Source organism: Barbus barbus (assembly GCF_936440315.1).
Source record: "Barbus barbus genome assembly, chromosome: 9".
Lineage (NCBI taxonomy): Eukaryota > Metazoa > Chordata > Actinopteri > Cypriniformes > Cyprinidae > Barbus > Barbus barbus.
In genome coordinates, this window is record NC_136737.1 from 32,066,089 (window position 1) to 32,091,253 (window position 25,165).

General features: G+C 39.0%; 2 protein-coding genes across 2 annotated transcripts in view; one reads left to right on the forward strand and one right to left on the reverse strand.

The window, feature by feature from the left end:
• The window catches only part of rbbp9 (retinoblastoma binding protein 9), a 211,477-nt gene that overhangs the window by 136,774 nt on the left and 49,538 nt on the right, over positions 1-25,165 (reverse strand). The gene's annotated exons all lie outside the window — the stretch shown is intronic.
• Positions 1-25,165, forward strand: part of anos1b (anosmin 1b) — a 67,104-nt gene that overhangs the window by 19,768 nt on the left and 22,171 nt on the right. The window contains exons 3-6 of the mRNA XM_079426148.1: positions 19,871-19,933; positions 21,918-22,122; positions 23,296-23,480; positions 24,517-24,646. Of these exons, the coding sequence (XP_079282274.1) occupies positions 19,871-19,933; positions 21,918-22,122; positions 23,296-23,480; positions 24,517-24,646 (583 nt within the window). The remainder of the gene's footprint in view (positions 1-19,870; positions 19,934-21,917; positions 22,123-23,295; positions 23,481-24,516; positions 24,647-25,165) is intronic.

Here is a 25,165-nt window from a genome sequence, read left to right on the forward strand (position 1 = left end):
TTTCCCATGCTTAACACAATGTGTTCTCTGCACACACAAAAAATGAAAAATCTGCTGCACATCAAGAAATTAGGTCCCTGAGGCGTACTGTTTGTGTTCATTGTTGGTGCCAAAGTTCACATTATTTTGACATTTATATAATGCCTGTTACACACACACACACACAAAAATGCGTGTGTTATTCTTGAAATGGCAAGTAACACATTGAATTAAATTCTGAAGTAGAAATTTGAGTATTGGTAAAACATACTCCAATCATCTTGAAATGAAAATCATTTTTAGCTGTTTCAGTTGTTACAGTTGTTGTTTATCATATGAATTGCATTTGCTATTTGAGTGGCACAGAGGTGGCAGTTTTTTGTGAAAATAGTTTGTGTTGAACTAGACGACAAAGTGAAGAATTTTGCCTAAATATATTAATGTGTATCATTTATTAATGATATATTTGTTATTTGTAAAATATTTTCACTTTCACTCACACACAACTTTATTTTTATTTGCTATTGAGAATTGTAATATTATTAATGAAAAAAATGCATGCATAGGTATTAAAATACATTAAAAAAATTATCAGAAGTTGAGAAAACTTAAACGCACAAGGCAACTATCTGTAGGATCTTTTTGAGTATACTAAACAAATGGAAACTTATGGCTTGAATTTTAGGTTAAGCTGAGCATTAGAATTATGTTTTCAGTTGATCTAACTTGTCTATCAGTTTCTTAAAAATAAGGTTATAAAGAGTTAATTCTAAACACCAAAACAAGTCACATACTAGTTGAAATGGAAGAAACTTCAAGGAAAACACTAATCTCAGTGGTGACATGCAGTGTTGGGGGTAACGCATTACAAGTAATGTGAGTTACGTAATCAGATTACTTTTTTCAAGTAACTTTTTAATTTACAAGAAAATATCTGAGTTACTTTTTCAAAAAAGTAACGCCAGTTATTTTGTTTTCCCATTTATTGCCTGACAAGTCTCCTGTCCCCATGTTGGGAGAAATCGTAAGTACAGAGGCGCTGTGTGAACATGATGTTACTGTAGTTCTTGACTAAATGTCAGCATGTATTAATTCATCTCACTCGCAAAAAAACAGATTTAGTATTCCTCAAAATGAATTAATACAGTGAAATGCAAACTCAAACCTGCAATAATTAAATATGTTAAATAACACAAATGTATCTAATCCCATTTTATTAACCAATGTATTTGCAGTTGACCTTTGATGATCCAGTTCAACTATACTAATAAGCAAAAATGACTTTAGATAAACTAACAATTGTGCTTCATTGTGTTTTTATTGCTGAAGAGTGTTGAACCTTCATCTCCTGCGTTCTACTGTACAGACGTGAATTTACCCTTCCTTCAGCCTGAGGTTTATTCATGACACTTTTTGATGTGAAAGGGCTTTTACATTTGCTATCAATAGAACTTGTTATATTAAACACAACAAATCAAGCCCTGCTCATATTTAAAAAGTAACACGAAAGTAGCGCAAAAGTAACGTAACACATTACTTTCCATAAAAAGTAACTAACGTAATTAGTTACTTTTTTAGGGAGTAACACAATATTGTAATGCATTACTTTTAAAGTAACTTTCCCCAACACTGGTGACTTTTACAATAAAATACAAACAAAAACACTAGCTAAGACATCTACTTCATCGTCGTAAGCTAAGTTACTCAAACTAAATGGCCTTAAAGTTAACTTAATTTTTCATAATTTCTTCTACATCCAGAAAAGTTTGTCTGACAACATGGGTTTTGTATTTTAGCAGTGATAAAATACTTGTACTGTTACATGGCTTGCAAGATGTGATTGAAGTATTGTGACAGCTTTACTGTCAATGATTTTTTCCAGAAGCTTAAATACATCAATTGTGTAACATTAAACCCCAGTTCAAACAGCTCCACGCTTAAAGCACTCTACACATTCTTATTCAAAGCACCAAATAATGGCAACAGCATGAAATCAACTGTGGTTTCCACCTAAAGCAATACATTTAGCTTCAAAACCACAGAGAGCCTCAAAGCCAACATTACAGTTCCTAAAGTAAACCATGCTTGGTTACCATTTACATATCTGAAATATGCTCTGTTGCCTTTAACGGCACGTGAAATATTTTATGATGACGGATTCATTCGAACCATATGAGTGGCGTAGACAACTCCTCCTCGCTGCCGCTGAGAGTTTCTGCAGGCTGGTGAACTCTGTGGCCTTGTGTCGTAGTTTCTCCTCCACCATTAGCAGCATGTTTGCTGTAAGCGTGTTGCGTGTGGCCTGCAGACACCTGAACTGCAATGGCAAGTCAATGGATTGCAGACATTTAGAACACCCAGGTTGCTCCCATAATGCACCAGTGCAGATTGTGTGCTGATTTAAACTGCAGCACGCAACGAAGGCTTTCCAGTTCATTTGCTGCCCCGTGTGACACCTTTAATGACCGGCCCGTTCTGCGTTCATCAAGCAGGCTGATGTTTCGCTGGGAAGGCGTTTGCACGTTTTACTAGAGAACTCCCGGGATTCAGAAACAGTGAATTAAAGATGTTTCTGCACATATGGTTTTTGTCATCGCGCGTTTGGAGCCCATGAGAATGTACATGTCAGGACACTAAATCAGAACATGCAGCCTTCCTTTAGAATCATGAACAGGCAAAATGAGAATGCTGAGAGGTCAAGAAGAGACTTCTGGACAGAGGCTTTCAAAATCAAGTCTGAGATGATTTGTGTTTCGTTAGGGGGGTGGTATGGACGTTTGTCATCGGCCTCCATATGGATAAGCCATTTGAGTTACTCTTGACATTGAGAGATGAATAGACTTCCACTCTTTCTCGGCTACACTGCGTCTCCTAATGTTTCAGTTTTTCGCGTCTGGCGTTTGAAGGTTCATCGGAGGTGAGGCCGGGAACACAAGCTACTGGTCCATTTTCCTTTGGCCTCTTGCAGCGAGCACAGCTTTCTCCCATTTGTTGCCATCTTGTTCTGCACGGCTTTCAAAAGGTCTCGGAGGGTCTGTGCCGCTTCTCAGAGAGATTTTCTGAATTTGTTCCACCACGTCACAGACCCCTTTAAAGCTCCTCTGGTTTATGATGACATATGTTCAGAAGAAGTGCTTTTCTGATCAGATGATCGTCTGGGAACACTTTACAATAAAGTTAATGCTGGCAACTTGATTAGTTGACATTCATTAACAATGACAAATACTTTATGAATCTTACATTCTTAAAAAAGATGTTTTATTTTAATCAGTTATTGTATGAAGGACCTTAAACATTTGTGGAAACTTTTCATTGCACAAAAGCTGCTTTATAGTGACAAAAAAGTTAGAGATTAATAAAATATTCTTCACACTAAGAAAAAAAATTATTATTTTAAGAAGTGTTCATTGAAATGTTCTTTGAGGAATGCAAAATGGTTCTTCTATGGCGTCGCTGTGAAAACAGCACCCATTTGGGAGCTTTACATATGCAGTTAATTTAAACATGTACTAATATATTATTAAAGGGATAGTTCACCCAAAAATGAAAATTGTCTTACATTCTTAAAATCATTACTGGTAGCCATTGATTTCCATAGTATTTTTATTCCATACTGTGGAAGTCAATGGCTACTGTTTGGTTACCCACATTCTTAAAAATGTTTTCTTTTGCAGTCAACAGAAGAAAGAAACTCATACAGGTTTGGAACAACTTGAGGATGAGTGAATGATGACAGAAGTTTCATTTTTGGGTGAACTATCCCTTTAAGTATTAATATTATTTAATGAACCTGATCTGATATGAACTAAAGACGAATGGTTGTGTTTATAATAACAGTAAAGGTCCTTGCACACTGAGTCTGTTTTTTCTGGGTGATTTTCAGTCCGATTTCTTTTTATGATGGACGAAAGTTTCGGAGGCAGTGTGTAAATGTGATTGACACAACATGAGGTCGTATTCATTTTTTAACGTTCAAACATTTTGGACGGGAAGACCTTAACACTTTATTTTGATGGTGTCCTTTAGACATTTGGTTGGCTTTAAGAAACTTTGTAACTGCATGTCAACTAGCAGTAATTAGAGTATCAGTAAACTGTCTGTGTCACGTTCTGTGTGTGTTTTGTGATCTGTTTTAGATCCATTGTCTGCTTATTGTGTTTTCAGTTTGCCTGATTATGTCATTCTGTTCACCTGTGTCTTGTTAATTATCTTATTAGTTCCCTTTGTTTGGTTCATGTTTATAAGTCCTTAGTTCTCCCTTAGTCTTGGTCCGATCTCCATTATGATCAGGTGTGTTATCATTGTCTCCTGGTACCTGTCAGACTTCTGTTGTGTGTGTCTTGTTTTTCACGTGCTCCCTGTGTTTCCATGCCCATATTTGGTTTGTTTCCTGTCCTCGTTTAATGTAATTGGTAGATTATTCTGTTCCAGGTGTGTGTTTCCTTAATTATCCTGGTATTTAAGTCCTGTCTGTGTTGTGAGATGTGGTCTGGTCTACTCGTTACTCCCTGGTGTTTGATGTATGCCCTACCCTGCCCTGCCTTCATGAAAGAAGGTTATTATTTGAGTTACGTCCTCATCTGCGTGTTCCTTGTTCCTCCCTGCTGTGTGCACCGTGACAGTACCTGAGTTGTTTATTAAAGTATTCCGTGTTTGAATCGCACCCTGGTTCTCCAGTCTGCTCAATATCTGCTGACATTTTTTTTGGATGCTCCACCAACAGACATTCAACTGACTATAAATAACATTGCAAGTTAACTTATTTTACTAACCCTAACCTAACTGTCTACTAAAACTCCACTAATTTTCTAATGACTGGTAGTTAACGTGTAGTTGCAAAGTTACTTCTCCACAGAATATAAAATAAAGTGTAACCTTATCTAATGTTGACAAAGATTACTAAATGCTCAAGTGTATTGCTCATTGTTTTAGTTAATGCACGCCTTATTGTAAAGTGTTACATATTATTTATTTATAGAACTAGTAAAGTCACTGTAAGGTTGTAAAGACTGAGTTCTTGGCAAAATTTGTTTCTTGACTTGAGTTTTTGGCACTGTATCGTCAAATTATTTGATTGAATCATTGCTCATGCACAACATCTGAACACAATCTTAATTGTGCAATGACCTTAAAAGTGCCTTCTGGGTGCCTGTTTTCCGTTGTCTATTGCAGTTATTATTGAGCATTCAGCATCATGTTTCTCTCTGACGCCAGTGACTCATTTCATTTTCTTGGCCCCGTGTGGTCTCATTCATTTCCATCACACCTCACGCTTGTATATCTCAGTCAGGAGACAGCCCAAAACACCTTTATTAGCTGTTGCTTTCATCCTGTTCATATCTTATTTCCTTTTCCAAGAACATTTATAGCTCTCCGGCTATAGTGCAGGTCTAATCAAATCAGCCCCCAGCAATTCTGGTTAGACTTTGTTATCAGAATTTCTGTTTGTCCAGAAATAATAAGCACAGATTGTTTCATATGGCCATTTTTGTTTGCATAAACTGCAAACAACCATTCTCTTAATATGTATTTTACGATATTTCCTTATTAAGGTGCTTTATCAACGTTTTGTCTTCAATACAGCTTCCAGCCTTCTTAGAATAAGTTCAGTCTCTCCAGCTGAATGTTGTCCAGCAGAACATCTGCCAGATGCTTCAGGGATTGGCTTTTCTCGCTTCTCTCCAAAAGTGTCCACAGTGTTTTGATCAGATTCAAGTCAGCTGATTGATCTGGGCTTTGTTTCCCAAAAACATCATAATCCTATGTTAATCGTAGAACCATTGTCACTATTGAAGCGACGATCAATTTAGGCTTACAATGCTTTTGGGAAACGCAGCTCTGGCCAAGTTAGATGTTGAAGATCATCTTGGTGCTCCAACTGTCCAGGTTTTATGATCATAATTCCATCTTTTTTACATTGTAGCATTGTTTTCTTTGATTACTGTGGCTTTGGTAAGTTATCTGTGGTTGGTTTCAAAGTGAATATTGAGGTTTGTTGTCAGTTTGTTGTTTGGACACAATACTTCTTAGTGTTTGATGGACTCTATCACTCACTTGCAGTTTCTTCTCACTATTCTACTTCACTGATCAAGTCTGGTCGCTAGTACACATCTTCTGTATAGAATTTCCAAAAAGAAACAACACCAAAACAACAGATGCTTCCACGTGTTAAAACAGCATCAAGACTGTGTAACATTATGGAGTGAAATGTCGACCAGTGAAGAGGTAATGACTGTCAAGCTTTGGGGTGTTGATCGACTCCATTTATATTTTCAAATACTTTACAATGAATTCTATTTTTCAGCTATTTCCCCTTCTTTATTTATTATCATTTACCTATTCAGATTTTGCCATTCCTAATCCAAATGGCATTTTTCATTGGCACAGACAAAAATGAAAATGTGTGCTCCCAAACCCCCATAGCAAGCTCAGTTTTTTTGGATCTCAGTATTTGGATATGGCTGTGCATGAGTATGTCTCTTTTCATCAGGCAAATGCATGGAACTGATGTAAAATGAAACTGTAGGGGTGTTTTTTTTCTGTCACTGTATAAACATAAGCGCAGGCCAGCTAAATAAACATACTGATGAGGTTCATGGCCGGTTCGAGTTCCTAATCTTGATTGGTTTGATCGTACATTACAAAAGATCAATTTGAAAGCGATTAACACATTGGCTACTGAGAGGAAACTACTTCATAAGCAAGCAAGATATTGATATCACCTCCGCAACAGATGTTAGAAACTCACTCACAGATGTTTGCAACTATGGGAAAATGTTTAAGAGTTTAAACATTCAAAGTGTGTCAACTTCAATCTGATGTTTCTGTAAACCTGAATCTGTTTTTATTTGTCTTAATGTGAATATGCTGAGCGTTTCTTTCTTGTTGTTTCCAACGGTGATTTATAACAACTGAAGTCATATGGACTCATTTTCTGATGTTTTTGGTGCTCTTATGTCCTTTTTGATCTTGACACACTGAAACAAAAATGATATTTTGCACCAAATTAAAAAAAATCTCTAATTTGTTACAGCCATATTTTCAAGTTTTTCTCAAATTATATTTATGGTTGGGTTATATTTTTATTTCATATTAAATATCTCTTTTCCGAAAGATATAAAGGTTCATATCAGGTATTACACCATTTTCTATTACACCAATATAAAAATGCATTTTTTAAATAAGTGGCCCTTGCAAATTTCCAGTGCATGTTTTCATATATGTATAAAATTGTGCAACAGTTTTTTTTTTTTCAACCGCTACTAATGATAGATTGAAAAGCACATTGAATTGCTCAAATGCAGGAAATGAGGTCAGGTAGAAGGAATGGATTTGATTGGACAAGAGCCCTCCTGACTGCTTCATTCATCTGGTGACTCTGGTGTCTTTTTTATGATGAGGAATGGGCTTTTATCTTCATGAAGAGGTTTTCCATGCTGCCTTTGAGCCACAACTTCCCACACATATTTTTTTTCAGCCAGACCTGAATGTCATATGCTTTTTTTGAAGGGAAGAGACAGTAAAACAGCAGGACAGCTGGAGAGTGAAACTCTTCACAGGTTCTGAGGTTGCCACCATACAGACGTCTGAGTTCAGAATAAATGCTTGTTCAAACACCGCTGAAGTAGCTAAATTAGTTCAGTCTGGGTCTGTGCATTAGTCAAGCGTTCAGCCTAATATTCTCTTTAAACCACGCAATTGCTATTGAGCAGAACAAAACGGCAGACTCAAAAATGTGTGGAAAAAGCTAGAGATTTCTTGAACCAGAGCAAAGCTAAATGTGCAACTTGAGTCCATCTGCATGTCCCGTGATTTTCAGTATGGAACTGAAGCTGTCAGAAATCTTGTGCGGAAATAAATTCTCAAAATGAAAATTGTCATAATTTACTCACCCTTGTGAGCCACATATGGCTTTCTTACTAATAATATAGTACACCATAAAAGGAATGTTACGCAAGATGTTCATGGTGCTCTTTTTCATGCAATTCATGCGATTTGATGATGAATTCCACAGCATAAAAACTGAGACTTTTGTTAAATGTCTCATCTGTTAAATGTCCCACCATAAAACTTTGGTTTATCAACAATTAAACCATTAAAATCGTTCTCCATCATTTATTTCTACATCATTTACAGACTTTGATCCAAATTGTTCAACCTAAAAAAAAGCACAGAAACCTCAATTTTTATGTATTTTATTTATATGCTCATTTATTGATTTATTGTTATTTATTTTATTTATTTATTTGCATTTTAAATCATAAATGTAATTTAATCAGAAAAATTGCTAGATACACTGTGACTTTAAACATGTGAATCATATGCTTTAACTTCTCTATATTAGATGTGTATTTAATTTTTTAATCCAGTTAAAGATTTTTCTGTTCAACCAATATTTATATTTATATCTGCTATAACTGCACTAGTTATAATGATGCATTGCTGAAGGCCTTTTCTATATGTGTCTGGTTTCAGGCATACTGGTGTGAAAAAGGCATCCGGTTCACCTTAGAGTGTTGAACTGCATTAGGTTCTCTTTTCATAATTTATAGATTGGCACATGACTTAGATTCCAGCGCCTGTGAAGAGCATCACCCGCTGCGGGCAGAAGTCAACATGCGATCAAAGCCGTGCTGTGGCTAAATCGCAGGCAGACAAGTGCAGAGATGATCTGACACTTGGGATTCTCCGTTCAGTGCTTCCCGCTGCATTTCCAGCTCATCCACAGCAGATCCTGTTACATTAGTGACAAAATGATATTCTGGAATTTTTTGTTCCAGTGGCTTCCTTGCACCTTGCTTTAATTCTCTTGGTATTATTCTGGAGAAAAATATCTGGAGAAAAATGGAAAAGGCACTGATCATTTTGTGCCAGGACATTAAAGTTTGCAAAGGTTTCCTTTAACCCTAAAATACAAGACAATGCAATATGTCATTCAATATACAAGTAGACATTTGTAAAAAATAATAATTTCATATTAACAGAGTACATTTTTATGGACTTTTCTTACAGCATAAGATCTCTTAGCTCTTTGATCACATATGGATCCTCTGCAGTGAATGGGTGCCGTCAGAATGAGAGTCCAAACAGCTGATAAAATCACAGTAATCCACAAGTAATCCACACCATTCCAGTCCATCAATTAACATCTTGAGAAGACAAAAGCTGAGACATTGTTTTGCTTCAAACCTGCCATAATGTTTTATTTTTTTTTACTTTTGAAAGTTCTCAACAGTGTTTTGGTAACTGTAGACTCTGGCAATGCAGTTTCGGTGTAGCCTTTGACACCATAGGCCAGGGTTCCTTAAATCTTTCCCTGGAGGGCCAATCTGCTGCAGAGTTCTGCTCACCTACCTGTTATTTTCTAATGATCTTGAAGACTCTGATTAGCATGCTCAGGTGTGTTTGATTAGGGTTAGAGCTAAACTCTGCAGGAGTGGGCCAGATTTGAGGATGCCTGCCATACGCCATGAAATTCTTATTGCACGACTTGAACAGTTAAAAGGGATTTGTGGCACTGTTTTAAACGGGTTTAAGTCCTGTCTAACCAATACGAGCTTTTCAGTTACCCTGGGTGAATTAGCATCATCACTGGGCTCTCTTACATGTGGGATGCCTCAAGGATCCATTTTGGGACCCATTTTGTTTTCATTGTACATGCTTCCGATTGGATCTATTTTTAGTAAACACAGAATATTGTTTCATTGTTATGCCGATGACATGCAAATATATGTACCAGTAATGAAGGAAGGCAACTCCTTTGTGCTTCTTCTTGCATGCTTAAAACATGGTTGGCAGTGAATCTTCTGCACCTAAATGAATAACTAAGACTATTGTTTTTGAACCCTCCAATGCATCTGGCTCCATTAATATTGATTTAGGCCCTTTATCTATTTATGGTAAATCCATGGTTAAAAAAAACAAGGTATAATGATGACAGATTAATGGTGTTGTCAGATTAAGGTTGTTTTTTTTCAATTAAGAACATTGGCAAAGGTCAAGCCATTTTTATCCTTTTCTGATTTTGAAAAGGTGATGTATGCTTTTGTGTCTTCTTGCCTGGACTACTGTAATTCTGTAATCCTTAAACTAAGGATTAGTCAGTCCACGCTGTTACGATTACAGATTGTCCAGATTGCTGCTGCTAGATTGTTGGCAGGTTCTCGGAAACAGGACCACCTTTAAATGGTATTGCACCATTTTATCTTTCTGATTTGTTATAACCTTACTCACCATCAAGATCACTCAGGTCCTCTGACCAGAAACTCCTGTTCCTAGGTCGAGACGTGAACTGTGGGGGGACCGTGCTTTTGCAGTGTCAGCCCTGAAGCTCTGGAACAGTTTGCCTTTGCACATTGCCTACACATTGGTGTCATTTAAGTCTCTTTTAAAGACTCATGTCTTCTCATTGGCTTTTTATTTCAGAATGCTGCTCAGTAACTAGCTGTTGGAACCTCATTGTTTTTTTTGGGGGGGGGGGTATGTTGTACAATGTGTACAGTCAACTTAATGTTGTTTTTAATTGTGCTTTAAAAATAAATTGCCTTGGCTTGCCTTACAATATGAGTCCTCTATCTAAGCATTATTAAGTGTTATTATGGATTATGGACTTGTTATTTTGGCTAGAAGTGATGGTTTGTCAAAACGCCTTAATGATGAATTTGTTTCTTATAAACATGCAACTTTTGTCTTCTCAAGACATTAATTCATGGACTGGATTACTTGTGAATTATCTCTCATTCTGACGGCACCCATTCACTGCAGAACTTGACTTATTTAGACAGTGTAGTTTTGTAGCACACGTGTCTTTGACTTTCAAAATTTGGGATCAGTAAGATTATGTTTTTTGAAGGAAGATTCTTTTGTTTACTAAGGCTGCATTTATTTGATCAAAATTACAGCCAAAAACAGTAATATTGTGAAATATTAATTCAACTTAAAAGAACTGTTCCTTTTTAATGAATGAAAATGGAATCATGTATTTATAATGTAAATAATTTATCATATAATTTATTCCTGTGATGCAAAGATGAATTTTCAGCATCCATTACATCTTCAGTGTCACGTGATCCTTAAGAAAACCTTTGGTAGTCAAGAGACATTTTACTTTTGAAAGGTAGTGGATATGTTTCTGCATATGTCTTTCCAGTAAACATATTTTTATACTTAATTATAATCACAGTTACTATGAAAGTATTTTTGCTTCAAATCAAACAATGAAATATTGAGATTCATCTTAGGGCTAAATGGTTCATTTCATGGCTGGAAAGTTTTTTTTTCTGAAATGCCTAGAGAGGAAATAAATGTCAAAAAATACTTTAGGAACCAATGCTGGTGGACGATCACTGTTGCAATCTATAGGAAGCAATAACTTTTTATATTTAAAAGTAGCAAAGAAAATTATTCCCAGGGTTTTAATTAGGATTCAGTAGAACTGAAATACCTCAAATATTAGGATCTGTTGGTCCCTCTAATACTTTACCTATCACCTGATGAAATTTCATAACCCACATCTCGTGTTGAAATATCAGCTTTTCTTCGCTGTCAGAGAAGATTAAGTGTAAAGAAAAGTCTCCCACAGCGTTTCCGTCAGGGACCAGTCAGTGTAGCCTGCTGAGGGCAAAGAGTCAGCGCTCCTCTTGAAGAAAATATGTCTGGGTTCTTCTGATCTGGAGGAGTATGAGGAGGAGCAGTAGAGAAAATGCTCTCTTCCCTGTGGGGCTTCTCTCAGAAAACATTCATCTTCAACACTAAATTAAAGAAAGGTTTTGGTCCACAGACTGAATGTAGGGAGCATTATAGGAAATTCTCACAGAACCATTTATCCTGTTCACCTGTGATTACTTAACACTACGTAGAAGTCAGTGAACTTGTTTCAAAACATTTTTTACATTGCTTCAAAAATTATAACATTTGATTAGCAGTAATCATTATTTCTGTTACAGTTTCCCCAGGCAGACAGATAAGACGAGGCAGGCAGGAATCTCAAAACAATAATCTTTTAATAATACTGAACTCGAAAAACGTAACATAACCAATAGCAAACAAACTCAACTGGGGAGAACTCAGGCTTATAAAGGCAGGTCATAAATCATACGAAAACAGAAACAGGTGAGGGGCTAGTTAACTAATCAGGGAAACTGGGTCAACAGAAGCCATGGAAAAACACAACTAAAACAGAGCAGAATGTTACAGTTTGCCCCCTCCCGGAACGGCGCGTCCTCGCACGGAAAAATATAAACCAACAGAGGAAGGAGGGTGGGGGTTCAGGAGGCGGGCATGGAGTAGGAGGAAGCCGGGCAATGGAAAATGGGTAAAAACAAAAACAGTCCAAAAAATTAGTCCAAGGGGGAGTGGAGGGTGGGAGGAGCCAGGGAGGAGCCCGGAGCAGGAGCAGCCAGATGGCAGTCCAGAGGCCAGCCAGGATGGCGGCCCACGGCGGAGTCAATGGCGGGAGGAGCCATGGTGGTAATGGGACCACCGACACCATGGGGCCGACTGCCGGAGATGACGCCGGTGGAGAAGGAGCCCAGGATGGAGCAGAGCAGCCGCAGAGCCAGGGTGACACTGATAGGCCGGAGGGCCACGGTGGAGCCAGCGGCTCAGGCGAGTGAGGCGGAGGCTGGGATCCCGAGTGACGCGGTGGAGCCGGAGCGACAGAGGACAACGGTGGAGCCGGAGGGAGGAACCCGACGGAGCCAGAGGAATGGAGGGACGAAGCGGAGCTGGAGGTGTGGAATTCCGTGGAGTAGGCAGGGGGACGACTGACCAAGGCGGAGCCGGAGGGACAAGGGAGCCCGGCGGAGCTGGTGGAATGAGGGTCCACGGTGGAGATGAGGGAGCCACGAGCCAAGGTGGAGCCGATGGATCGGAGGGCCGAGGTGGAGTCCGGGTCTCGTAGGCTGGAGGCGAAGACTGGGGATCCTCCAACCCCGAGGTAGCTGATCCCAGGGAGACCCGAAGCTCAACCGATCCACCGGACATGGCATACTGAGGGTGAGCTGAGGGACTTTCCTGAGGTGGCTGAGGGCAAACTGCTGGACTGACTGGCAGATACAGAGGAGGAGGGAGAGGGAGGCTGGGTGGGAAACTCCTTAAAACCTTCCTTGAGGAGCTGGCTGGAGGGCACTGGAGGGGAACAGGCACTGGAGGGCGTTTAGGCAGCGCTAATTCCTGGGAACGCTCTGTTAGCTTAAGCTCGGGGGGGACTGGCCCTGGAGAATCGGGCACTGGACAGACTGACCCTGGAGAATCGGGCACTGGACGGACTGGCTCTGGAGAAGCGAGCACGGGGGATTGCTTAAAGCTAACAGGTTCAGGGAAGCACTGGCTAATGGCCGGAGAACATGGAGAGGTGGGTGGGAGCAATGGGAAGGGGAGAAGCCAGAAGTACTCCTCGTCTAACTCATCCAACATATCCTCAGAAAGGTTTCCAGAAACCAGCAGTCTCTCACCCTCAGTGGTGGAAGTGTGGACCGGTGATACGTCCGTTCCCTCTATCTCCACTAACACTCCCACGACGCACGATGTTGCCGGCTCACACACCCGGTCAGTCGCGTCGAGTATGGTTCCCGAGGCAATGAGTTGCTCAGTCACTTCCCGCGGTGACGGCTCTATCCTCGCGGCCGGCTCAGGCTCTGCGACTGCGGTGGCCTCTGGCGAAACCTCCGTGCAGGGAGATGGTGAGGGTTGGCTGGGCTCTGGATTGGGAGTGGGGCTGGAGCTGTCCTCAGCAGGGCCACCGGAGATAAACAGTCCATTACACTCCAGCACCCACTCCACGCAAGCGGCGAAATTCTCCCTGGGACCGTTCGCTGGTAGGCGCGCCTTACACTGCTCGCTCAGGTTGGAGATGTAGAACACACAGAGCGAGCGGTCTTTGAAGTGTGTAAGGCGCGCCAGGTTGACGAAGTCCATGGTGTGTTCCACCAGCGAACGGTCCTTCTGCTCCAGGCAAAGGAGTAAGAAGGCTGGAACCATACTAGGAGGGAGAGAGGTAAAAAAACAAAAATGAGCGAAAAGAATAACGCCGCTGAAAAAAAAAAAAAAAAAACTGTTTCGGTCTGCTATTCTGTTACAGTTTCCCCAGGCAGACAGATAAGACAAGGCAGGCAGGCAGGAATAGCTCAAAACAATAATCTTTTAATAATACTGAACTCGAAAAACGTAACATAACCAATAGCAAACAAACTCAATTGGGGAGAACTCAGGCTTATAAAGGCAGGTCATAATCATACGAAAACAGAAACAGGTGAGGGGCTAGTTAACTAATCAGGGAAACTGGGTCAACAGAAGCCATGGAAAAACACAACTAAAACAGAGCAGAATGTTACAATTAGTGACTAACTTGTCATTTTAAGTAGATTGTGATTAAAATGTGACACAAATTCTGATATCTGGTTGTGTTACCTGGTGTTAACTCTGTAATGTCCCAACAGTTTGACTGGGTTCAGGTTGGTTTAATAAACTGGTTGGTGATATTTCATTATGTTGATATGTGAATATTATTCCATTATTCAGCCAGGCACAATGAAATGGATACTTCCCTATATATCATTAGGTGGTCAACCTTCTTCTTCTATTGTAAAAAATTACAAACAATTAAAATAGAAGTAATAAATTAAATGTCTTAGACATCACGGGGATTAATTTAGATATACAACGTCACAGAGAGGATTTTATCATACCTTTACCTAAAACTTGTATTTCATGAACTATTAATATGAAAAATTAGTAAAATGTGTTTTTAACAAGCTTTTCCACAAGATGAGGTAAATACTAGAATATAGAAAGAAAACACAATCATGGTAACATACAGTACATGACACTACAAATAATAATTAATGGATATATTCAATAAATGCAATAAATGGTAATTTGACAAAATAAGATGTAACATAAAACCTCAAATACATAACAGATATTTTTTTTTTTTTAAAGTTAAGAAGAAATAGTTATTTCAATGAGAAAACCTCAATTGGCACAGCTGCCAAGTTATAGTTTTTCACTATAACAACTATAAGATCAGATGTTCTAAGCTAGATATAAGATATAACTATAAGATGTTCTTTTTTAGTTCCAAAAATTGTACATTTAAGTGTTTTACTGAAAATGACATAAAATGTCTCCATTGCAATGTTTCACTGTACACTCTTAAAAATAAAGTTTCAATGGATGTTAATGGTTCTTGATGGAGACGCAGGTGCCAATAAAAAACCTTTAAGAGTGTATATAGTAAGGCAATTACCGTTAATCAATAAACAGGTTTTTACTGTAGTCTTTTGTAGACTTTTACTGTTTAAATGACAATAATGCATATACCAAAATGGTCTGAATAAAAATGTAAAAGTGAACTCTGTTTTAAGGGAAGAGAAAGCAGTTTAACACACCCGGGTTTTTTATGTGGCCATGTAACCCCATAAGCAGCATTCTTACGCTTTCTTATTTTACACAGCTTTCTCACAATAAGCAGTTTTCTGCCATGCATGCAAATGTAGTCAATGTAGCAGGTACTGATAGGAAAAGCCCACATGCTGTCAGTACACTAAAATCCAGCAAGCGTCACTTCATTCATATCCATTTTAGCACCACTCAGAAGATAAACTCACTAGCTGACCTCACTAATCGGCCTAAACTTCAAATCACCTCAATGTGAGGAGAAGCTGCATCACGGTTTTACTTCTTCATTGTTACACTGAGATCTTGTGTAAAAAGAAGCAGCAGATGCTCATTCATCCATCAACGTATCCCACAGTCCCGCGTGTGTCATGCCAGAGCCCTTTGTCTGAGGGAAATTAGTCAGTGATAACCTGTGTCACAGCTACTGGTCTCCATGCGCTGACCCCCTGCCGCAGTGTTTGTGGTAGATCTGCTGTTCACAAACGCACTAATGCAGTCCAGATCTCTGGCTCTCCCCCCATCACCCCTTCCTCTCAGGAGTGTGTTGTCATATAGATGACTCACAGTCAGTGTGTGTGTGTGTGTGTGTGTGTGTGTGTTTGTGTTGTGTTGTGTTGAGGGCCGCCAGCAGTCATTAGGTGGAGGTTGGACACACAGGAGCTATACTAACCTCAACTGAATATACAGAAACATGAAAACATTCCATAGGGACATCATAACTGACAGTTCATGAATTTACATTGCCATATAATCTTTTGATAAATTTTGCTCGTTATCCATATATGTAGGGGCTTGGATTGCAAAAAATAGTATATTAATGAAATAAAAGGCAACTTAAGTGTACTGTATCTTAACACGCTTAAATACAATTCTAAAAATGCATCAGTTTAAAGCTTTTAAAGTACAGTTTTAATAATCTTTTAATACTTGATTATAATTTGAACTCAAAAATTACATTTAAAGTTAATATATTTTAAATATACTAAACTGCAGCATCATCATTACAAATGTGAAATTACAAATATATTATAATACATGACATGAATTTAATAGAATTTACATTAAATTATGTTAGGAGTTAGTTCCTGTTAGTTCTGTTTGCCCTTATTTGGTTTGTTTCCTGTTCTTATTAGTTATTTATCGTTCAGTCAGTAACCTTAGTTTAGTAATCATCTCGTTTGCTCCTTTGATTTGATTTGCCTGTCCTTAAAAGCCTTCATTTTCTAGAGTTTCTTTGTCCTGTCTTAACGTCGTTTAAAGTGGTTGTGACTTAGATTACATTTATATATAAACGTACTTAAGTCCTACTTAATTGGGTCACAAAAATGCTCTAAAATTCAGCTAATTTCATTTAATATCAATTTAAATTATTATACGTTTTGATTTAATTACAGTTAACATGCAATTAAGTAAACATTACAGCCAGTTCACAGTTAAGTATATTATTGTAAAATGTATTATTTCTGTAATAAAAAAGTGTGTTTTTTTCACAGAGGGAATGGTTGCGCTAGTGTTGCTATTTTGGCCTTCTCAAACAAACAAGTCATATTTTCAAACGGGTAATAAACCTACAAAAAGCTGTACTCAGTTGACTCTACATATCTTTCCACATTTTAACATAAAAACACACTTCACCTTAAAGACAGATCTGTGTTTTTGTTGAAGAATTTATTTTTGTATATTTTGTACTTTTGACAGTATTAGTATTGGATGAGTTTGGTTGTTTTCCCTTCTGCAGACTGTCAGTCTGTAGTGATATGGGCATTGGCTAGACACTGGTATCACCAGAAGAAAAACAAATCTTATATGAACAGAACATATTTTTAAAAGAATCCCTGTGTCCTTTTTAATCAAAGTCGCTATAAATGACCAATTTAGACTTTGATTATCTTGATAATAAGATTATCTTTGCAGTAAGGTGAAACCAGTTTCACTCCATGTCTCTCTGCTTTCCTATTTTCTGTCCGTTTTCTTCTTTTTTGAACGTGGTATTGACTTTGAGTTCAGCCAGATGAAAGCTGTCTGTTCAGGTGGGGGATAGATGGGGGCAGATGTCAGAATAATCCATCACATAACACACAACAGATGTGTTCAAATGTTCCAGCACATGAGCGACTGGAGGCCCGGCCAGCGGGGGTTCAACCGGGAGCACGTCTCACAGGGAACGGACCACTTAGATTAGAGGGGAAAAAACACACTCGATTCTGAATGGAACAAATGTGGTCATCCTTTGTATTGGATGTTTGAATGCTTGTACATCTATGGCTTTATTCGCACAAATCTGGTTGTTAGGATTGACCACATTTTGTAAGCAATGAAATTGAATCTGTTCGTGCAGCCAATGCATTCAATATCCAATATATCTACATCGTTTTCCATTGTAATCATTAAAGCATCAGCACACGGCCAAGTGATTTACTTCTACAACAACTTAGAACAGTTGTCATTGGAAAGAAAGGGTGGAAAACTGGAAATGATATCTTCACTATGGCTTAAATTATGAGCTGCGTGAGCATAAGCAACAAAGGTTTTGCTGTATTTTACTCTCCATTCATAAAGAAACTGATTCGTTCATTCATTCATCATTCATCATTCACTTTGTGGTTATAGACTTTGGTATACTCACAACAAAATTCTTCATCATTCTTTATTTATAGAAAAAAAAGCTGAGCGATGTTATGCTGTTTGCTATATTTAGATCCCACGTTGCTGGATTCATGAAAACTGTGTGAGTAGGTGCAACAGATAGTGTACAGATAGTTAGAGCTATACAGGGAAACCTCATTCCCCTGAGTGGCACAAGTTGGACCAGTTACATTGGTGCCGTGACCCAGAAAGTGGTGCGGTTTAGGGGGAGAGTGTAATGGAGCCCATATAAGAGTTCACAGGTACATCTCACTCCCTGACCTCAAGAGGCACACAAGTAACTGATGCCAAAGGCTATGGTCTTTAGTTTCTTTGGTAATGCACCTGCCTACCATGCTGGTTTATGCTGGTTCAAATCCCTCAAAGAGTGGTGCAAGTCAGACCAATTACATTGGTGCCATGACCCGGATAGTAGTGAGGCTTAGGGGCATGACTAAACAGAGGCCAGATACTAAGAGCTGTACTGGTAAACCTCACTCCCCTGACCTCAAGAGATGCACTAGCAGCTAATACTGGAGGCTATGGTCTGTACCGTCCTTATTACTACCCAAGTCTCATATTGGATGCTGGTTAGAATCCCTTTCAGAGTGTTGAAAGTTGGACCAGTTACATTGGTGCCGTGACCCGGATAGTGGTGAAGTTGAGAGTCTAACGGAGGCCATATAAGAGTTTTACAGGTACACCTCACTCCCCTGACCTCAAGAGGCACACAAGTGCTGATGCCAAAGGATGTGGTCTTTAGTTTTCTTGTTAGTGCACCTGCCTACCATGCCAGTTGACGCTGATTCAAATCCCTCTCAGAGTGGCGCAAGTTGGACCAGTTATTTTGGTGCCATTTTACATTTTATGCATTTAGCAGACGCTTTTATCCAAAGTGACTTACATTGCATTCAAGTTACAGTTTTTACATTTTATCAGCTCATTTGGTGCCATGATCCAGATAGTAGTGAGGCATGAGTAAACCGAGGCCAGATAGTAAGAGCTGTACAGGTAAAACTCACACCCCTGACCTCAACCACCACACAAGCAGCTAATGCTGAACCCTGCAGCCTTTTACATCCTTGTTGGCATGCCAGTTTACCATGTTGGTTGATAAGTTGGACCAGTTGCACGGGGAGTGGGCAGCACGTTTTCACTTCAGCACCCATAATAACAGCAATGAAAACACCTCACTCATGCACTACATACACGTGTGCGAATCCGTTGTGAGGGACTGAGTGAAGAAGTGAAATTAAAGCACCTGCTTTTTCATCAAAGCAGGTAGAGGCACAAGTCACACCCACCTATCAAGGACCAATATAATTTAGGTAAAGCAAGCATTTTCTAACCACCAAAGTGAACTCAAAATCACCTTTTGTCCAGATTTCAAAATGATGTGACACCTGATTGTTGTGTGATTTCACTTTGTGTATACCAGGGCCTTAATGCAGCATAGTTCACTTTAAGAGGAAAGAGTGTATGAAATTGAACATCGATACAGATTTACACCTTGTTCTTGCAAAATATTATTTTTGCTTAAGGTTTAGGGTTGGGGTAAGTTTCCTGGAAACTCAAAATAAACACAGGGTATAAATGTATGTAAATCCGACAACATCTAGACTTGGTCAAATTTTGAACCCATGAAATATTCATCAATCTGTCAATATTTTAAACAGCTTGTCACAACAGTTTGTAGTTCTGCTGTCTGCACAATGCAACACAGTTTGAACGTGTCCCCACGGCTGCTGTACTGTAACAGTGCATTCCTTGTGCTCACATGCAAATACTTGTGTGTTCTGTTTCTCCACAGCTATCCGTGGCATTTTATAAAGGCTGTACTCAGGACTGTTTATTTGTTTGTCTGCAGTGCCTACAACCATGCAAGGAATTATGGGAAACAAGACGAGCCCTGTCTCCCAAGACCTGCGAGGTAAGTCTCTCCACGGAAGAATTCCCCCTTATGTTTTCGCCTACTGGAGATTGTTACAGCCGTGAAGGAAAGGCTAATTGCGTGGGACGTTTCTCTGATTAAAAATCACACAAATATAAGTCCGAGACGAGCTTATGAATTACCACACGGAGTCATGTAGTCACGCTCCGCAATCAAAGACGTGTCAAGCGTGCGTGTGGTTTTGTGTGCGTTTAGTCTAAAACGAATTGAAGCAGCAATTGAACGAGTCTCAGAATTCCAGTGTGATTTTATGGCCCTTTTATCCCTTGTCCCCAGAGTGGTCTAGAGTTGAACACAGAGATTATGTTTCCCTCAGCGGAGATCAGCACATTATTGAAGTCAACCAGATAAGAGGTGTGTTTACGTCCAGACCTTATTTCTTTACAGAAAGCGGAACAACTGTTAAGATCTTGTTGAAATTCAGCGATCATTATCTCAACAAAGCTTTAATTTAAACAGTCAGCGTGAAGTGTTTCAACGCTTGAGGTCCATCAGATGGACGCGCTGTGTGGTTCAGCTGCGCATAAGAAGCGTTGGGTAATAAGTACCCAGAATTCTTCACAGCCACTTAAAAACACGCAGTGAAGCCCTTTGTTGTTTTCCCAATTCTGTGATTCACCCAATGGAAGAAACATGCGCCTCGTTCAGACTGACAGAAGTGTTGAGTTGAGTAATCTTGGAGATGTTGTGCAGATGAACAGTTTCCAGAGCGCCCCGCTGCCACATGTGTGTGCAGAAGCAGAGAGGTTATGTGTGTTTGACTCGGGCCGTAAGGAACGATGTGTCAACGGCAGCTAGAGCGTGTGAGTCAGTACAAACACACGACAGGACAGACACACAGGGACCGCCGGACGCCTTTGTGGCTCACCCGGCATGGTTTGGGTGGGTGGCTTTTGTCTAACCGCTGCGTACCACTCGGTGTCTGTCTTTCTTTCACTTTTTGTCACTCCCTGACTTTCCAGCTGCCTCTCATTAGTGGTGTGTGCTAAATCAAGCATTACTATTACTATTGCTATTAGGGTTAGTGAGTTGAACAAATCCCTCCAGGATTTTGCAGTTGCAGAATTAACGCAAATCAAGCAAACTCTGCACTGCATTATATGCGGCAGCTTGCATTATCTTTATTTTGGCAAAAACAAAATGCTGTTAACTAGTCAAAATCCTTGTTGCATTGAATGCCATTGTAAAGTGAGCAGGGATGGACAGACTATATGGTGCACCAGGACTTTTTGTGCAATTATTAAGCAAAAATAAAGTAAAAATAATATTTTCATCTCTCCAAATCATTTATTTATGACCTTCATATATTGTCTTTCCCATAAGGAGTGAGAGAGACACGTGCCTTGTTTACATTTCCTTGTAATTTTTAGAAGTTTAATGATACTTTTAAGCTACTATACATACAGAATATAATGTATATTAGGGTGAATATTTTATAATCTTCATAATACCTGATTTTACCAGTAGATCAAATAATTGTACTCTTACTGTCAATAGCTCTTAGAAGTACATCATAAGTATTGATAGATTTTCACTGCAAAACAACAGAAAATAAAATCCTGCAAATCACCACAATTTTTAGGAGAAGCCACAAAATCAGTAATTTTAGGCTGCTAAAATAATAAATAAAATAAAATGATTTGTGCTGTGTAATTTGTGTAACGTATTAAACTTACCACATTTCCTGTTCTGCACTGTTTTTGCTACTGATATTAATGATACTTAGATGTGTGTTTTCAAACTCACTTTTCTATTAAAACCCTAGTATAGACTTTCACCAGCACTAATAAACACTCAACACCAAAGCAAACACCTAAAACACCACAGCAGCAGGGTAACGCCCTAAAAACCACTCAAAACACCTTAGAAACCATACAGAAATGCCCTGTCAATTACCTACAGATGGATCACAGAATCTCCTAAAATGAGCCTTTATCTCTGTCTCTGTGTCTTTGGTAAGAAGCATCACGAATGTGTGACCAGTTCGGAGTTCCTGCGCTCACTGCGGTCACAGAAGCAGGGCGACTGTCCTCTGCCCCAGCGGGCGTCTGGATTCGCTGCAGCTTGTGTGGAGGGCTGTGCGGTCGACCACGAGTGCTCCGGCTTCAAGAAGTGCTGCTCAAACAGCTGTGGACACACCTGTCAGTCCCCAGCTAACCTTTACAGAGGTACAACACACTGCAGGGTGGGATGGGAATACACCGCAGCTTATGGGGTGAATGGGCGATGCATTTAGTTAACCTTGTAAAACCTGAAATAATAATCAGAAATCAAATTTGTTTTTAAATGGGACCATTTATTAAATGTTTATCTTAAAAATAATTTAAAAAGATAGTTTGCATATGTGTTCTTGTTTAAAACTTCTGTGAAACATGAAGACATTCAGAAGAATGTTGGTAACCAAAAGAATGTTGTGGCTCCCATTCACTTCCATTGTTTGGACAAAAATACAACTGAAGTCAATGGGAACTGAAACTGGCAACCAAAATTCTTTAAAATATCTTCTTTTATGCTCCTCAGAAGATTTGGAACAACTTGAGGATGTGTTCTCTTTTTTTTCCTTCAAAAAGGCTCAAATTAATGTATATTTTATTTATTATAATAATTATATTTTTAAATATGTAGTAAAGCATTTTTTTTTATATATGTGACCCTGGACCACAAAGTGTCTGAAAGCTGAATAAATAAGCTTCCCATTTGATGTATGGTTTGTAAGCATAGGACAATATTTGGATATACAACTATTTGAAAACAGAGGGTGCAAAAAAATCTAAATATTGAGAAAATCGCCTTTAAATTGTCCAAATGAAGTTCTTAGCAATGCATATTACTAATCAAAAATGAAGTTTTATTATATTTACGGTAGGAAATTAACAGAATATCTTCATGGGACATGATCTTTACTTAATATCCTAATGATTTTTGGCATAAAAGAAAAAATATTTTCACCCATACAATGTATTTGTGGCTGTTGCTACAAATATACCCCAACAACCTGGTTTTGTGGTCTAGGGTCACATATTGTAATACAGTTTAAAACATATGAAATGAACTTGAATACAAAAATTACTACGAGATTACAAAGGTCTCTAGGAGCCATGAAAATGCATTTAAACTTCATTTCCTTCATCTCAGACATTTTTCCTTGACCCAAATTTAATTCACAGCTGTGTCTGCTGCTGTTTGTAAAAGGCAAGAGTTAAATACTCAGTGAGGCTTTTATATAATGCTATAATTTTGACCTGATTAGCTGATTTATTGTCACCCTCGTAGGCCAAACAGACTTCCCTTGATTCATAGTCCATTCACCTTTTTACCTCAAAGTCTCTGTTTTTGCTCAGGAGTGCCTTTGAAGCCAAGGAGAGACATTTCCTTTTCAGAGGACCAGCACGGACATCTGAAGGTGACGTGGATGTCCAAGTTTAACGTCTCTGTTGAGCCGGTTCTGTATATTCTTCAGAAGAGGTGGAATCATGGGATTCACCCCAGCGAGGACGACGCGTCGGCCTGGCAGACCGTTCTCATGGTAAGCGCTTACGGATACAGAGCTCTGATTAAGATGAAGAGTCTAGTTTATTCAGCGTAAGCATGTGTGGGTTTGAGGTTTGTGGAAGAAGTCTTGAATCCACTGTTACACATAATTCTTCAAAACTCCTAGTAAAGTCTTTCAAGGACTCTTAGAGAATACCTCCATTCTGTTAGGTTTAACAGATGTGTAATAAAGTGAATGCTCATAACGGGATCTGTGCATCCTTAAGTAGAAATATATTAGCATTTTGAGACTGTTTATAATCTGCTGCAGAGCTGGACACACTTGCCAAACTGCTTTTAGGGTTTGCTGAAAGCATAGATTCAGTCAGTCTCAAATGAATAAGTAGGGATGATATCTCTCTATTTTTGGGATTTTTTCGCTATAACAAAAATGAAAGGATATTTTGCTGAGTGTGTTTTTGTGCAGGGACCTTGACTGGTTTAGGGCTGTCATGGATAAATAAATATGACGCTAAAACGGCCAGTCATTCACTTGTTGAGGTCAGCTAATTGTATTTTAAACTATTATACATTTTCATTTAATTGTAATTAATATCCTATAATAAGTACTCTTTTTAAAAGTATGCTAACTCCTTTTTCACTCCTTTTATTTTTTACACTGAAGGAAAGCCAGAATAATTGTCTTTACTAAACACCATACCAGAAATGCTGTGCGCTGAATGGAAAACAGCTCAGAATGTTCTTTTAGACAGCTTTTTAATCACACTTAAATGAGTGTTTTCTTCATAAGCAGTAAAGCAGTGCTGACTGGTCTTCTCAGGAGATTAAGAGACATTGAAAGAAACAGGCAGCTCATTGTGCAGCGTCTGAGCTCCCGGTGGGATCCGTGATGTAATGGATAGGGATGTCTGAGCTGTGCTTTTCAACAGGCCTTTATAGAGAGATCTCCCTGCGCTGGATCGAGCTGTCATTACTGTGACTCTTATCAGCATACAGCAGTGATGGAGCTCTTCCATTCTGCATCAGGAGCGGATTTGTCTTAATTAAAGTCTCTCTGACCCTTCTCCCAGACCATGGAGGACCGCTCCGTGCTGAAGGACATCCGGCCCCACAGGTGGTACCAGTTTCGAGTTAGCGCAGTCAACAGTCAGGGCACGAGGGGCTTCACCACTCCCAGCAAGCATTTCTTTTCTGTACGAGGTAAAAAGCTCTTTCAGCAATGCATTGTTTTCTGAAGGAAATGTCTGTGAATTTGCTTCACATATATAGTTATCAGATGATGGAAGCAACTCAAATAGTCTTCATACACATATTCAACACAAACATTCACTTGTAATGGCTCTCAAGGCTTTTTGCACAAAAACTCTCATTTTCCACCCTCGCCCTGACCTGTTTCACTCATTTTGCATCTGTAGCACATGAACATCACTGTGACAGAAGGCTCATGTTCAGCTTTTACACACACTTTTCAAAAATAAAGTTCTTTTTTGGAATCTGTGGTTCCATGAAGAACCTTTAACAACCATTTTTAACAACCAAACATCCATTTTTAACAACCAACAATTGCACAAAAAGTTCTTTATAGTTAAAAGGGTTCTTTAGATGATTCAAATATTCTTCACACTAAGAAAAAAAGGGTTCTTTTTAAGAACTGTTCACTAAAAGGTTCTTTGAGGAACCGAAATCCTGTGGCATCACCACAAAAACCCTTTTGGAACT